Raw genomic sequence first — 14,658 nt, forward strand, 5'->3', positions numbered from 1 at the left:
CTCTGTCATGACTATATCACGATCAGTAATTTGAGGAGTTAACCTGATATGAATTGAATTCCTACCCGAAAACGTTAGAATTTTTGTGCAAATTTTAATATTAGATCTATCTCTTTTATTCGACAAATAACTCTATCTTGAGATATTTGAAATAGATAAATAAATAAAAAATTATATGGTTATAATAATTAGTAACTTAATTGCTTATTACAAATAAGTATAATACTTACCTTAATTAGATCTAGCTGTCTAAATACATTTTTATATGGTAATTGATAAAATAAACTTAGACAAGAATCTATCCATACCATCATTAAAGCCAAAATAAAATAAAATAAAATCAGAGTCCTTTTTCAATTTTCAATATGAAATCCATAAATACATGATTATAAACCTTCACTAGTCACTCTTTCATATTCCAAAAATACAGCATTGATTAGAGAGAGATTTCTGAAACAAAAACAGACAGAAAAGAAAGAGAAAATTTTGTTTGTTTGCTTCTTCCTTGTCTGCCATTTTCTGTTTTCTCTGTACTATTTCTGTTATCTGCCTTTTTTCTCTCTTTCTAGTACAATGACGAAGGAGAAAGAGAGGAAAATGTTTGTTGGTATTGTTTGGAATTGTGCAGCTGAACTCAAATTTATCCTTACTGCTTTACTTTTTCTTTTTTCCCTTATTACAATTCTTCAATTCATGCCTATTCGTTTTTCAAACAATCTAGCCACTACTTGTATTTCTGTTCCATCTTTCTCCAGTTCCACTATTATCGATTCTGTTTCAGTTTCAATTTCAGCTATTAACGCCTCCACCGCTGTTCAGCCGCCGCCACCGCCTGCACTGGCCAAAGATGAACTAATGGAAAATGGAATTATTAAGCGTGCTTTCAACCCATTTGGTTCTGCTGCGTATAATTTTATATTGATGTCTGCTTATAGAGGTGGAATTAATACTTTTGCTGTTATGGGTTTAGCTTCGAAGCCTCTTCATGTTTATGGAAAACCCAGTTATTTGTGTGAATGGATCCCCAAAACGAATGATAGTACTATGCAGAAACACATTAATGTTACCGGTACCAAAATCCTTCCAGATTGGGGATATGGAAGAGTGTATACTGTGTTAGTTGTAAATTGCACTTTCCCAATCCCAGTTGGTGATGGAGGAAAGTTACTGATTCACGCTACTACTAATGGCGGTGGTGATAGTAAATTCAATATCACCGACACTTTTTTGGCTTTAACAGAGTCAGAGCAAGATTTCACAAACTTCATTTCAACATTCAATAAACCACCAAAGTACGATTTCCTGTACTGCGGTTCGTCTTTGTATGGTAATTTGAGTCCACAGAGAGTACGGGAATGGCTTGCGTTTCATGTTAGATTGTTCGGGGTGAAATCTCATTTTGTAATCCATGATGCTGGAGGTGTACACGAAGGAGTAATGGCGGTATTGAAGCCATGGATTGAGAAAGGATATGTTACGCTACAGGATATCAGAGATCAGGAAAGGTTTGATGGCTATTATCACAATCAATTTCTCATTGTGAATGATTGTTTGCATAAATACAGATTTCAAGCCAAATGGATGTTTTTCTTCGATGTGGATGAGTTCATATTTGTGCCTAAAAAGAGTACTATTAAGTCTGTGGTTAATTCGTTATCAGATTATACACAGTTCACCATTGAACAAATGCCAATGTCCAACAAGCTCTGTTTAGAAGAAGACCGTGGCAAATCCTACAGGTATAACAATATTCTCAATACATCATTTGTTTTGGTTGCTATAGCGAAACAGTGTTACAAAGAACATATATAACGGAACATGAAAGATCGATTTCACAATTATTATAGTGAAATGTGATTGTAGAAATAGTGTTACTGAAAACATATAATATAACATAACATGAAAGATTAGTACTACGAAAAGCATGATTATTGTATTGAAATGTTATTATAGAACATCTTATATGGAAGATCGATTCCACATAAAACATTATTATTGTTAATTTCTTTGGTCAATTTTTCTTCTTCAAAAGTTGACAGCTAATATTCCCAATGCAGGACATTAAATTGACTCGTGTTGTATAATAAATGGAATATGAAGAATTTGGGATCTTTGAAATAATACCAATTGGCAATAAAAGTATTATTAAGTTGATTTTGGCATTTAGAAGAAGTTAATTCAGCTGAATTCACTGTGTAACTAGCTTTTCATTTGCCAAATACTAGATGTGATATGTTTCTGAATCTAATAATTGACAACTGTGATTATTCGGTCAATCAATTCTTGTCCCCATAACACTTCGACTTTAGCATCTGCCCAACACCTCTAAGCGAAAAATAGATAAAAGTGTCTGGATTTTAGTTTGTGGTCTGAGTTGTTTCCGAATTCTATAGTTACATTTTTAAATATTATAGGTGAAATCTTAAATTATTGGTTGAAGGAATAGTATAGTAGTAGGACTATTTTGGTGGTTCTAAATTCGTATTTCTTTAAAGGTTCTTTGATGGTTGATAATGAAATGCTTTGATAGAGACTTGACCACAAGTAGGTTTTGAACATGTATTCTAGTGATGAAACCTCTCTGGTGGTTGAATCTTGAATAATTGAGATGCTTAATGGGTTACAGAAGTTAGGTGCCAAGGAGGGAATAAGTTAGCTTACATGCATCTCGACTATTATATCATGTGCTCATGATTTTCCACCAAAATAGGTATCGGGTAAGAGATTAGACAAGTATATTCTTGTATTTCTGGTTCTTTTGTGGTCCAAGTGGCAGCTATATATGCTGTAGCTTCTTTAGAACATGATGAGAATCCAATGTTTGATCATTATTGTAAACTAGAGCAATATTTATTTGCAGTGAATTGAACTAACCTAACTTTGAGGTTATTAATTTTAATTTGAATATGTAGCCCTTTGTCAGTTTGCATTGATTGATAGTATTATTGAAATCTTAAATTATTGAGTTATACTATTTTAATTTCTTAAATTACACACTAAATTGTCTATTGTAAGGACAATGTCTTTAGTATTGATGGATGCTTTTATATTGTTGTCCAATCAAATGATTGGACGCAACCTAACTATAAACGTAAAACCAGTCAATTCGTGATGATTTCATCCTTAATGTGACCGCAGGAAATGGGGATTTGAGAAGCTAGTATACAAGGATGTGAAGAGAGGAATAAGAAGGGACAGGAAATACGCGGTGCAACCGCGCAACGTTATAGCAACGGGGGTGCACATGTCACAAAACACGGTGGGCAAGACGACTCACAAGACGGAGGGAAGGATCAAGTATTTCCACTATCACGGGACGATAGCCGAACACAGGGAGCCATGTCGACAGCTGGTCAACGCCACGACGATCACCGTTGACCAAATCCCGTATGAAGTGGACTCAACAATGAGAGACATTGCTGGAACTGTGAAGAGATTCGAGCTCAAGATGATTGGATCTACACTACAAAAAACTAGACAATAGTGAATGAAGTCTATATTTACTACTCCACTTGTTTTTTTGAGGTTCTTTCTCTGTATGATAATTTTTTATGTTATTTTAAGATAAGATATAGAAACAACAGAGACAGGTGGTACATGTTTTGGTATAATATTATAGGATTACATTGGTGTTTTGTACTTAATAGTAATAAGGTTTTTCCCAATGCACTGAAGTGATTCCTTTTCTTCTTCTTTTTTAATGATAATTGGCTGAAATTTGGGTAATAGTGTCGGTGGTCCAACTGCATGCCCTTAAAAAAAAAATATTTTCTCAGTCTCATTTTAGGTGATATCAGTTGATTTGACATAATATTTAAGAATTTTTTTAAAAAAATTATAATTTAAAATATTTTTTAAATGTTTGTGTGGTTGAAAATTATTTAATTAAAAATAAAATGAAAATTTTAAAGATAGTTACAGACGGGGAATTACATAATTTCTTTTAGAAAGAGCTCTAAGATGGAGACGTTATGTTATGATTGTCGTTTTTTGCTTTGCGAAAGGGACCTCAACTAACTTTATATTCATTCTTTTAGGATTCTTGATCATCATGATTTAGTTAGTGCTTTTTTTAATAAAATATATTAACTAAAAAATTACCAAACTATGAGTTGATTTTATCTCTTTTCTTTAATTTAATGTGAGATCATTTATACTTATGTGTAACTCATGCATTATGTGTTGAGCATTAATTACCTACTTTATTTGGTATTACAATATATATATATATATATATATAAAATTAATACATGATGTTAATAATGTAACAAATTTTAATATATGCATTAAAGATTTAATTATTTTTCAAAATCTTTTCTCTATTCTTTCTACTATATTTATAGAAGATATTTTTGTAAATAAAAATACCTTACTTCATATTATTTTTAATATATTAAATCAATTATATATAAAAAATAATGTTAACATAATTGATACAAATATTATTAATATTAACATTATTAATATATAGACTATATTCAACACTATTCTACACCTTACGCGACCCGTTAGTTTTCATGTTATAAAGCAAAAAAATGGATAATTTATCAAAGTGGTGGATGACAGAAGGAGCTTTATTGGAATTCTTTAAATCATTTAACTAAACCTGACATGGAAAGAAAAGATGAGCAATTTCTTGACTTTGTAAACAAGCCTACTCTAATTAAACTTTTTTTTTTTTTTAATCTATCACCTTTGCTTAAATTTGCATGTGCCTATTAATAATGATGCTTTTAGTAAAGGTAGAAATAAGTGGATGTTTGGACATAAATAATACTATATACTTTGAGACAAAAAAGTATTAAAAAATAATATTCAGAAATTGGAAGTTATTTGCATATGAATATAACTTGAAAAATATATTAATAAATTTTGTAACTAATTTAAAGTGATTTATATATATTTTTTTAAAATGAATAATTCTCGTCATCAGACGAACAATTTCTTCATTTGGAAAAAAGTGTTGATGTGTTTGTGAAGTTTTGGTGTAGTGTAAGTATGTTGCCATTTGTCTGTCAACGTGTGTGAAACTCAATAGCCTAAAACACAATATGAAAGGGATATAGATGTATATGCACAGTTTAGATTTTGGATAATGACATAAGTTTGGTGGAAAATTAATTTGACCTATTTCATTTTTCATGAGTCGGTAAGGCATATTTTTCGTATGCGATCCAATTTTTAAGAATTATGTGACTTTCTTAGTATTTTATGTGTATTAGTTTATGGATCAAGTGCCTTGGAGTATTTCAATTTTATTTTTAAATGAGTTGGAAAAGGATTGTGTATAATCTCATCATTTTTTAAGGCATACTTTTGCATTTATGAGCTAATTTTTAAATTAACCGACATTCTTGGTTTCTATGTGTATTAGCCTATGGATCTGACGCTGTAGAGTACCTCAATTTTTTTTTTCTGAAAAAACTTAGTGAGGACATCCGTAAAGAGTTGGAGAAGCATTGTGTATGGTCCACCATTTTAAGGCATATTTTTACATTTACGAGCTAATTTTGTTCGTGTGTACCTATGGATCTAGAGCCTTGGAGAACCCAAAAAAAAATACTAATTTTTTTTTATAAGAATTCGTAATGAGTTGGGGAAGCATTGCGTATAGTCCCACCACTTTTATAAGACATATTTTTGCATTTACAAGTCAACTTTTAGGAATTAATCGACTTTCATGGTTTTCGTGTATATTACCCCATGGATTTGGCGCCTTGGAGAACCTAATTTTTTTTTTCCTGAAAAACTTTATGTGGACATCCGTAATGAGTTGGGGAAGCATTGCATATAGTCCCACCATTTTTAAGACATATTTTCGCATTTACGAGCCAATTTTTAGGAATTAGCAGACTTTATTGGTATTTCGTGTGTATTACCCTATGGATCTGGCGCCTTGGAACACCTAATTTTTTTTCTAGAAAAAACTTTATGAGGACATTTGTAATGAGTTGGGGAAGTATTGCGTATAGTGCCACCATTTTAAGACATATTTTTGCATATACGAGCCAACTTTTAGAAATTGACAGACTTTTTTGATATTTTGTGTGTTAGCCCATGGATTTGATACGTTGGAGCGCCCAAAAAAAAATCTAATTTTTTTTTATGAGGACCTCCGTAATGAGTTAGGGAAACATTGCGTATAGTCCCACCATTTTTAATGCATATTTTCGCATTTACAAGTCAACTTTTTGGAATTAGCCGACTTTCTTGGTTTTTGTGTTTATTAGCCCAGGCGCCTTGGAGCACCAAATTTTTTTCATGAGGACCAATGTAATAAGTTGGGGAAACATTGCATATAGTCCTATTATTTTTAAGACATATTTTCACGTTTACGAGCCCACTTTTAGGAATAAATCGATTTTCTTATTTTTTTTGTGTGTATTAGCCCATGGATCTGGCGCCTTGGAGCACCCAAATTTTTTTTTCTAAAATTATTTTATGAGGACCTCAGTAATGAGTTGGAGAATCATTGTGTATAGTCCCATATTTTTTTAAGGCATATTTTTGCATTTACGAGTCAATTTTTAGGAATTAGCCAACTTTCTTGGTTTTTTGTATGTATTAGCCGAGGGATCTAGCGCCTTGGAGCACACAAAAAAAAATTCTGAAAAAATTATATATGGACCAACGTAATGAGATGGGGAAACATTACATATAGTCCCACAATTTTTTAAGGCATATTTTCACATTTACAACTTACGAGTCAACTTTTAGGAATTAGCCGACTTTCTTGGTTTTTGTGCGTATTAGCTCATCCATCTGGCACCTTTGAGCACCCAATTTTTTTTGATAAATTTTATGAGGATCTCTATAATGAATTGGGGAAACATTGCGTATAGTCCCACTATTTTTTTAAGGCATATTTTCGCATTTATGAGTCAACTTTTAGGAATTAGCCGACTTTCTTAATTTTTAGTGTGTATACCCATGGATCTGGTGCCTTAAAAAAATTTGGGTGTTCCAAGGCGCCAGATCAATGGGCTAACACACACGAAAAAAATCAAGAAAGTTGACTTAAAATTGGCTCGTAAATGCGAAAAATATGTCTTAAAAAATGTTGGGACTATATTTGTAATGCTTTCCCAACTCATTACGAAAGTCCTCATAAAAAAATTTGGATGCTCCAAGGCGCCAGATCTATGGGCACACACGAAAAATCAAGAAAATCGCATAATTTCTAAAGATTGGCTCGTAGATACAAAAATATGTCTTGTCTAGGTTTGATTCATAATCCAAGAAACACCCAATTCAATGTATTTTGCTCATTTATGAAAATCAACCGAACTTTTTATTTTATTTTATTCTATTTTGAAATATATGGAGAATTGTTGGAAAAATGACTTTTATATCGAAAAAAGAAGTCTTAAAATTCATGTCTAAGTTAATTCTCTTAATATCATGTTAATGGATTTGATATCACAAACTATTCTTTGTATAGTGCTAGGTTTTCTTTTGTTTAGTCTCTATTCTATCTGCCTTTAGTTTATATTAGAAAAGTTTGTTGGAATATGAAATACATTTTTACTGGTGAAATGTCCTTAAGAATCATGTCATATACATCTCAAGTTTGTATGTGATCTTAAACATGTCATGTGGAAAGTTAAGAATTGCCAAAGAAAGAGACATTCTTTTTAAAACGGACTTAAAAAGAAAAGTAAGACAAACAAATTGAAATAAGAGTATATATATGTAGGGTTCGTGCTTAAAACATTGTCGAACCCAAAACCTGTGGTTGGACTTGGATCAGGCTCGGGTCATGCACATTGGGCTTCTAGGAGTGCATTGAAATCTTCCCTTGCCTTGCGCGTGCGAGGAGTCATGCAGGACGTAGGCAAGCCAGAGTCAGGGTCAGGGTCAGAGGTAGAAAAGCGAACATGGCGCGTTGTGGAGTCACTAGTTTTTGGTGTGGTGGTGTTCTTTAGGACCCCTTTTGGTTCCTTGTCAAAAACAAATCCAGCTGTTACTGGTGAACAAGTCATGTCCTTATCATCACTACATTGGATTAGCTCAATTGGTAGATCAAAGAAGAGATTGGAATCATCATTTTCATTTTCTTCATCATTGATTATAGCTGATGATGTCCATGATCCACATTCAAATTTCTCCAATGACACTTTTCTTGAAATATTGTGTCCAACATCATGTACTATTTCAGTTTCTATTTCTACCCTCCTGGCTCTCACTTGTTTTGTTTTTCCTAAACCAGGAATAAATAAACACATAGCACCACATTTGAACTTTTGATCAATAGATTCTGCTTTATCATCTACTTTGCTTTCTTCAACATGTTTAACACTACTACTACTATTCATTACCTTTGTGATTAATCCAACAACATGTTTATCCGGTGGCGCACTTGATCTTCCTTCACCACATGACTTGCTCCTCCTTAAGTGATCTTCTTTCAACCGTTGGAGGTTTGCCAGTGCCACAGAATGTTGCCTAGCCAAAGGGTTGTTGGAGAGAGGAGAAGGTTGGCTTTTGGACTTTTTCTTTGATGCAAATCTAGGTGATGAAGTTGTTGAGTTTGGAAGGCTGTTGCTCAAGAATTTCTTTGATGGTGGCCTAGGCAGAGGAATTGTTAAAATGTCAGATTTTTTATGTGTATTTGTTGATTCTTTCAAGGAAATAGGGAAGTCAGATTCATTTGAATCTTGAACATTTATGAATGAAGGCATATTTGAAGTTTGGAGTGTGAAAGTTGAGTGAGAATTGAGATGTCCATCAACTATAGATTTTAGGTATTTAAGGGGGGAGAAAGCTAAACATAGATATTGTGGGAGACATGTCTTTGTATTGTATTATATCTTAGTTATGATTGTCACGTCTTTTTGTCCCAACGTGTGTGGAAAACAAATCTCATTAATATATTATACTATGCCATACTTTGACCTAGCATCAACTAAGTGGACAACAAGTTCTCTAGTAACCAACCACCAAGCACAAAAGTGAAACCAAACTCTAATACCCTCTTTATGCACAAACCTAATTGAAAGAGTTTAAACCTGACTCTTATACCAGTAAAAATATGACATTTAAGTCCGACACATTCCCAAAATCTAATTCTTGAGAGGAGATCATTGTTCAAGTTCATATAAGCATACCATCAATGATCCAAAGCTATTGAGTTCTACCGAACCCATTGCTAACATTCTTGCTCTATAACTAACATTCCTCTATTGCCCTACCTAAATATATTGATTCGAGTCATGTGAATAAGAACAATGGACCTACTTGACTCTATAAGCTGAATTAGTCAGGCCAGTGAATTTTAGATTCCGGATGCCTAAGCAAAAAAGAATTATATTAGCATTTCCACCGGCATCAAAGGTTCAATGTTTATTGTACCCTCCAACTCAAAAAGAATAAAGAAAATCTCAAAATATTCTTATATTATGTCTGGTGACTACTATATTTTAGACAACTTAATTCAGAGTTTTAAATTCAAGTTTAATAAAATGAACGTGCAATCACACGGTTGAATATAATATAATGGAATTATACAACTAACTAAATTATTGAGATGAGACGATAAAACACCGTCGCGTATGCAAGAGATCTAACTGATTCACTTACATATAGCTAAAACACACATTCACTCAAAATACATCATGAGCTCTATATTAGAACTGATACAAACATACATTTTCTATGACAAAATTTAAGTTTCCACTATTGTTATGATTGGAAGGACAAATCGTGTACACTATCGACCCTGCAAAAATGCCAAAAGGTGTATCACTGTAGAGAATTATAGAACAGAATCAACACAACAGAGATGCCAATGATGACTGGTAATGCAGAGACCAAGTATAAAGCTCCATATCCCTGCATGAAAATGTCCCTCGTCAGAACCAGCTCCAAATGAAGCGGTAATGACAGCAACATATCTAGCCAAGTTCTATATTACAATTAGATTTTATGATTTAAGTTTTATCTCAATAAGCACCTGATCTCCCTAATCAAGCACATAGTCTAAAACTAAAACCTACAGTTAAGAGAATTTTCCATAATTACTACTTGATGGAGCTATATTATAATGCATCTGAAAAGATTTGAGCTCTTTGCAACGATGCTTTTTTCTACCAGGATCGTATTCTTTCATGAAGCTAACATTTTTCTGGGCTACCAGCTAAACTTGATCTATAGACTGTTGGCCAAGCTTCCAAAACAGCTTATTTTGAAAAATGATTTTCGAAAAAAGTACCGTTGAAAATAGCAATTTGTGCTCGACTAATAAATTGAGAAAGAATTTTAGCATATTATAGCAACAATTTGTGCATGCTAATGTTCCAAAAGTGCTCACGGAAAAAAACTACCTTTTTCGCTTGGCCAAACACCTTTACTATCTAAAATGAGCATTCTTTTAAAATAAAAAAAGTACTTTTGGGTTTTGGCTTCCCAGAAGCTTGGCCAAACAGGATTAGTCATGATCTGATACTTTTAACTTTTCAAGAAAAGTGAACTTGTTGTTTTGCCAGGTATTCACTCAATAACATGTAAAAATTGGTGCATTTAACATACTCCATTAAATTGCAAGCTGATTATCGGGAATAGAACTTAGCCAGCCTAATGAACAATCAGAACATGAGGAATAACCAGAGAAATATCTAAGCATTTATATCGTCGACTAACCAGAACTGGAGGAATGTCTGGCTCGTCACTATCAGCTGCCTCCTCAATCTCAGCTGCTGAATCCCAGTCAATCTTGAGCCGCTTAGCAGCCTCTTTTGGATCAATACCAGTGTCTGTGGCTTTTGCATACAGGGATCTGCTCTTATTTTGCTTCGAGGCTTCAACCTAAATCCAACAAGAATACAGTATAACTACTAATTGTCTGAATGATGCAATTGGTGCCACTACAAAGACATCGCGTTCCCAGGGGATGTACAATCAATCAAATAGGCTCTTTTGATTTCAAGAAATGAAAAAAATTAAATCAAGATTATTTGTAAATGGAATTGTCCAGATCAAGTAAAAGCTTAATACATGAAAGAAATAGTACTGGTGTACGAACTTTCAAAAAGAAAGAAAAGAAAAAAGAAATGATTTCTGCTACTTTTCAGAAAAGCAGAAAATTGTTTGGGAAAGATATAAAACTGTCCAGAAATCAAAACTTGAGGAGAAACTATTCAACCAATAAATCAGTGTTAAAAATTTCAATGCGATTAAAAGATTTCATTTTGATCAGCGTATTTGACTTTGGGAGTGAAAGGTTTAAATTCACCATGGACTGGATGGTTTAGAATTTGCTTTCTGTTGATTGGCGTAAACTGATAAAGTTTCACTAACATATCTCCAAGCCATTCAAGCTAACTTTTATTAGGGAAAAAAACTCGACCTAAAGGTCAAATTATTGAGATTTTTCTCCCTGAGCAGTATACATCCCTCATTTAAAACATAAGAAAATTAAATTTCTTATCAGAGGCACCTCATTTACTTTTAGCTGACTCACTACTAAAAAGGAGTCTGCTAAAGAAGTAGTAACTTGTTGAATTTTTATTAATTTGAAATGCAAATCAAGACCACTTCTTATCCATGGTCTGGATTGGAACATTTCTCGATCTTCGATAAAAACCTGAGTAATACTATTGCAGTCTCTCCCCACCTCCCAACCCCAATATTAAGTAGGTCAATCTGATTCTGGCTATTAAAAACTGGCACATTTTATTAGAATGACTGATAACTGCATAAACCTGCTTCAAAAAGCATATAGTGTGTTTGTCAACCTACTATGCAGTGCAGTTGAATAAAATTGTGAAATCAAAATATTAGAATGCTTATGGATGACTTTGAGACATAAGTGAACCTAGTAATGCATTTGTTGGCCGAATGCTAAGGAAGAAAACAATCAAGCAACCTTATAGAGAATTGAATTACTACTTCACAGCCCCTCCCAAACTAAAAAGTAAGTGTTTTTTCTGCCGCACAGAATGGAAGATGAACTGCGAGCATTTACTATCATGCTTAATTGTAAAATTGTGTCCAGAAGAATGTTTGAGGTCACAGTAATACCTCCAAATTAGGCCATGAATTCATCTCTTCTGCAAGCATCTGCAGAGCAACCCGATCTTTTGGTACTTTTCCTTCATTTATCTTCAACAAGAAATAATAATAATAAAGGATTTAGCAAGGCCTTAGGAAACATATACTTAGAACCATGTACTGCAACATTAAGAAGAAAGAAATAATTAATGAGCGCTTTAAAGACAACCAAAGCCTTGATCCTTCAGCCGATTGTTGATCAAGGAACATTTAGAATTTGAATAGATAGTAATTTGGTCCAACAAAGATGCTTCTTTTACATTACATTCAACTAGAAACAATTTGATCTATAGCTGTGCATATAAAACTCATTGAGAACCTATTGAGGTAAGCAAGAAAAAAGAAAAAAAAAAAAGACCTTCTAAATTTTTTGCTATTTCACTGTCTCATTTTGTTTATGACATATTTCCCTTTTCAAGATGTTATGAAATCTTCGACACAGGTCTTCAATATCAGTGTATGTAATCAGCGTGATTCAAATAGCTATGGCTTATTTTAGACTACAATTTCAAAAGTCTATCTTTCTTACTTAAACTCCGTGGCTAGTCAAACACCATCACATAAATTGAGACCGAGATAGTAATATTTTAATTATCTTCCTTGAGAGCATCAATTTTTTTTTCTTATGATGACTCGCTGATACCTATTTAGGTTCATTTTCATATTTTCTCCATATTTCTACTTTAACTCAACTATCACATTGTCAGACTATATGAATATGTATCTACCATGCTGAAATTTTATCTTTATTAATATTTAGAAATCTGCATGTAAATGCCATCTATGGCTATCAAGTTTGTTCTTCGCAAACAAAACCTCAAATAACATCTTCTATCGGTCCATATACGGAAATTTTGGTATTGCGTTGTCATCGAGAACCTCTGTTCAATTGAGCAAACTTTGTATCCGCGTGATTCAAATATCTATCTGATTCAAGATGTTATGAAATCTTCAACACAGGTCTCATTTGTTCTATTCTTATCATCAATCATTTTATCAACTACGCTTGGATCACAAGCAGATGATCATTCTAACTAGATGTCCTATATTTCAGGTAACATCTGGTATCAGCAGATATGCGGGCTTAGTAGTCCAAATCATAGCTCCAGGTCACACTTCCAGAACCAGATTACAACTTTGATCGCAACAACAAGAAATATAGTTCAGGAGAAGCCTCCCGAGTAAAAAGCCATATAAATCGTCAGCATTGATTTGAGGCATTTGTGGAGCAAATACTTACTTCTTCTAAACAGGCAGCTAAGTCATCCCTTGTTGGAGCATTTTCATCATCAATGCCAAGCAGCCGCCTTCGCTCAACGTCCCTGGGATCTTCAATCATTATAGTCAATTTAACCTGTAATAAACTCAAAGGAGTTGGTCAATCTAGAAACAATTTGACATTTAAATTACCCCATAGAGATAGTTAACTAAAACAGTCTACCAATTAATTAATCAACTATTCCTCAATCCCAAGTTAGTTGGGTTTGACTATGAGAATCTTTAGTATCCATTCCACAGTATTCAAGTCCATTTCATTTCAGTACTGAAAGACAAAACAAACAAATTAAGTCTCTTTCAATTTACACTTGTCTAAATCTCACGCTTACTCCTACATGGACTTACATGTCCCCGATTGGAAGAAAAAGATCTCCTCATAAACACCAGACTGGTACACATGATGGCACGAAACTCAATTGTGCACGTTGATTGTTCGTCCACTTCAAATGCTCAAAATATACCATTGTTTGTTCAAAATGACAGGTATTGGTTTGGTTACTTAATTAGGGAATCGCAAGCAGTCAATGAAGGCTCATTTAGTAGATAATGAGCCAGCTGCGAGCACCTATTTCTATCAAAATGTAAAGCAACAAACGGAACTTGAAGAAGCAAGCCTCTATAAGAGGAAGCTAATGTAACTAAGCTTTAGTTCTAACTCTAACTAAGACAATCGATATGGTACTAAAAAGGGAGAGGCACCAACATCTATCAGATAACATTATTATTAGCTGAAGAAACACTGAAAATATGCAAAAAGCACTACAAACGTGGTAAATGCAGTGAGCTTATACTAGTAGGCAGCCTCGCTAATATTGTGGAAAATTCAAAAGATAAAAGTAAATTCACACCTCACCGAAAAGCATATCCCGATTCCTCTTAAGAAGCTCCAACGCCTACAAAATTTACAACCATATATACATCAGAAACAGCACAATCCGAATTGGGTAAAAGCCAAAAAATAAGTAGAAGACTAAACTCGTTTAATTTGAGAAACGTATTCAAGCGATTCAGGATCTGGGTCATCGTCATCTTGTTGGGTAGCAGTGGAAATGGAACTTTCTTCCTCATTAGTCAATTGGGTGTCTTCTTTACTGACAAACAGAGGCCCCAGTGAAGTGGTTCTGCTACTAAATCCAAGAATTTGTACATTGGAAGAAGATAAAAGAGGTTTATGAGTAAAGGGTGAGATGGGAATTGAGCAAATTTTGCAGTGTGAAGAAGTTAACAATGGCAGTGATGATAAGGAGGAAGAGAGCAGTGGGAATGGCAGCTGAAGCGCCATTGAAGAGAGTGGAATATTTAGTTGAGATAGAGCATTTGCTTTGCTTGCGG

The 14,658-nt window shown here is 33.6% G+C and overlaps 3 protein-coding genes across 3 annotated transcripts; 1 reads left to right on the top strand and 2 right to left on the bottom strand.

Moving 5' to 3' along the window:
* The first annotated feature begins 573 nt into the window (after window positions 1–573).
* Window positions 574–3,724, top strand: LOC125821271 (galactan beta-1,4-galactosyltransferase GALS3-like). The gene is made up of 2 exons (XM_049500688.1): window positions 574–1,739; window positions 3,139–3,724. Exons 1-2 carry the CDS (start codon window positions 574–576, stop codon window positions 3,482–3,484), a joined length of 1,512 nt encoding a protein of 503 aa, XP_049356645.1. The 3' UTR covers window positions 3,485–3,724.
* Window positions 3,725–7,757: 4,033 nt separating this feature from the next.
* Window positions 7,758–8,681, bottom strand: LOC125821300 (uncharacterized). The gene has a single exon (XM_049500715.1). The coding sequence runs from the start codon at window positions 8,679–8,681 to the stop codon at window positions 7,758–7,760; it is 924 nt and encodes a 307-aa protein (XP_049356672.1).
* Window positions 8,682–9,600: 919 nt separating this feature from the next.
* LOC125821302 (ycf3-interacting protein 1, chloroplastic) lies at window positions 9,601–14,658 on the bottom strand. The gene is made up of 6 exons (XM_049500717.1): window positions 14,303–14,658; window positions 14,175–14,219; window positions 13,289–13,402; window positions 12,019–12,099; window positions 10,639–10,803; window positions 9,601–9,831 (listed from the first exon to the last, which is right to left on the bottom strand). Exons 1-6 carry the CDS (start codon window positions 14,606–14,608, stop codon window positions 9,742–9,744), a joined length of 801 nt encoding a protein of 266 aa, XP_049356674.1. The 5' UTR covers window positions 14,609–14,658; the 3' UTR covers window positions 9,601–9,741.

This window comes from Solanum verrucosum, unplaced genomic scaffold, assembly GCF_900185275.1.
Source record: "Solanum verrucosum unplaced genomic scaffold, falcon-dt-bn FXZP01000222.1, whole genome shotgun sequence".
NCBI lineage: Eukaryota > Viridiplantae > Streptophyta > Magnoliopsida > Solanales > Solanaceae > Solanum > Solanum verrucosum.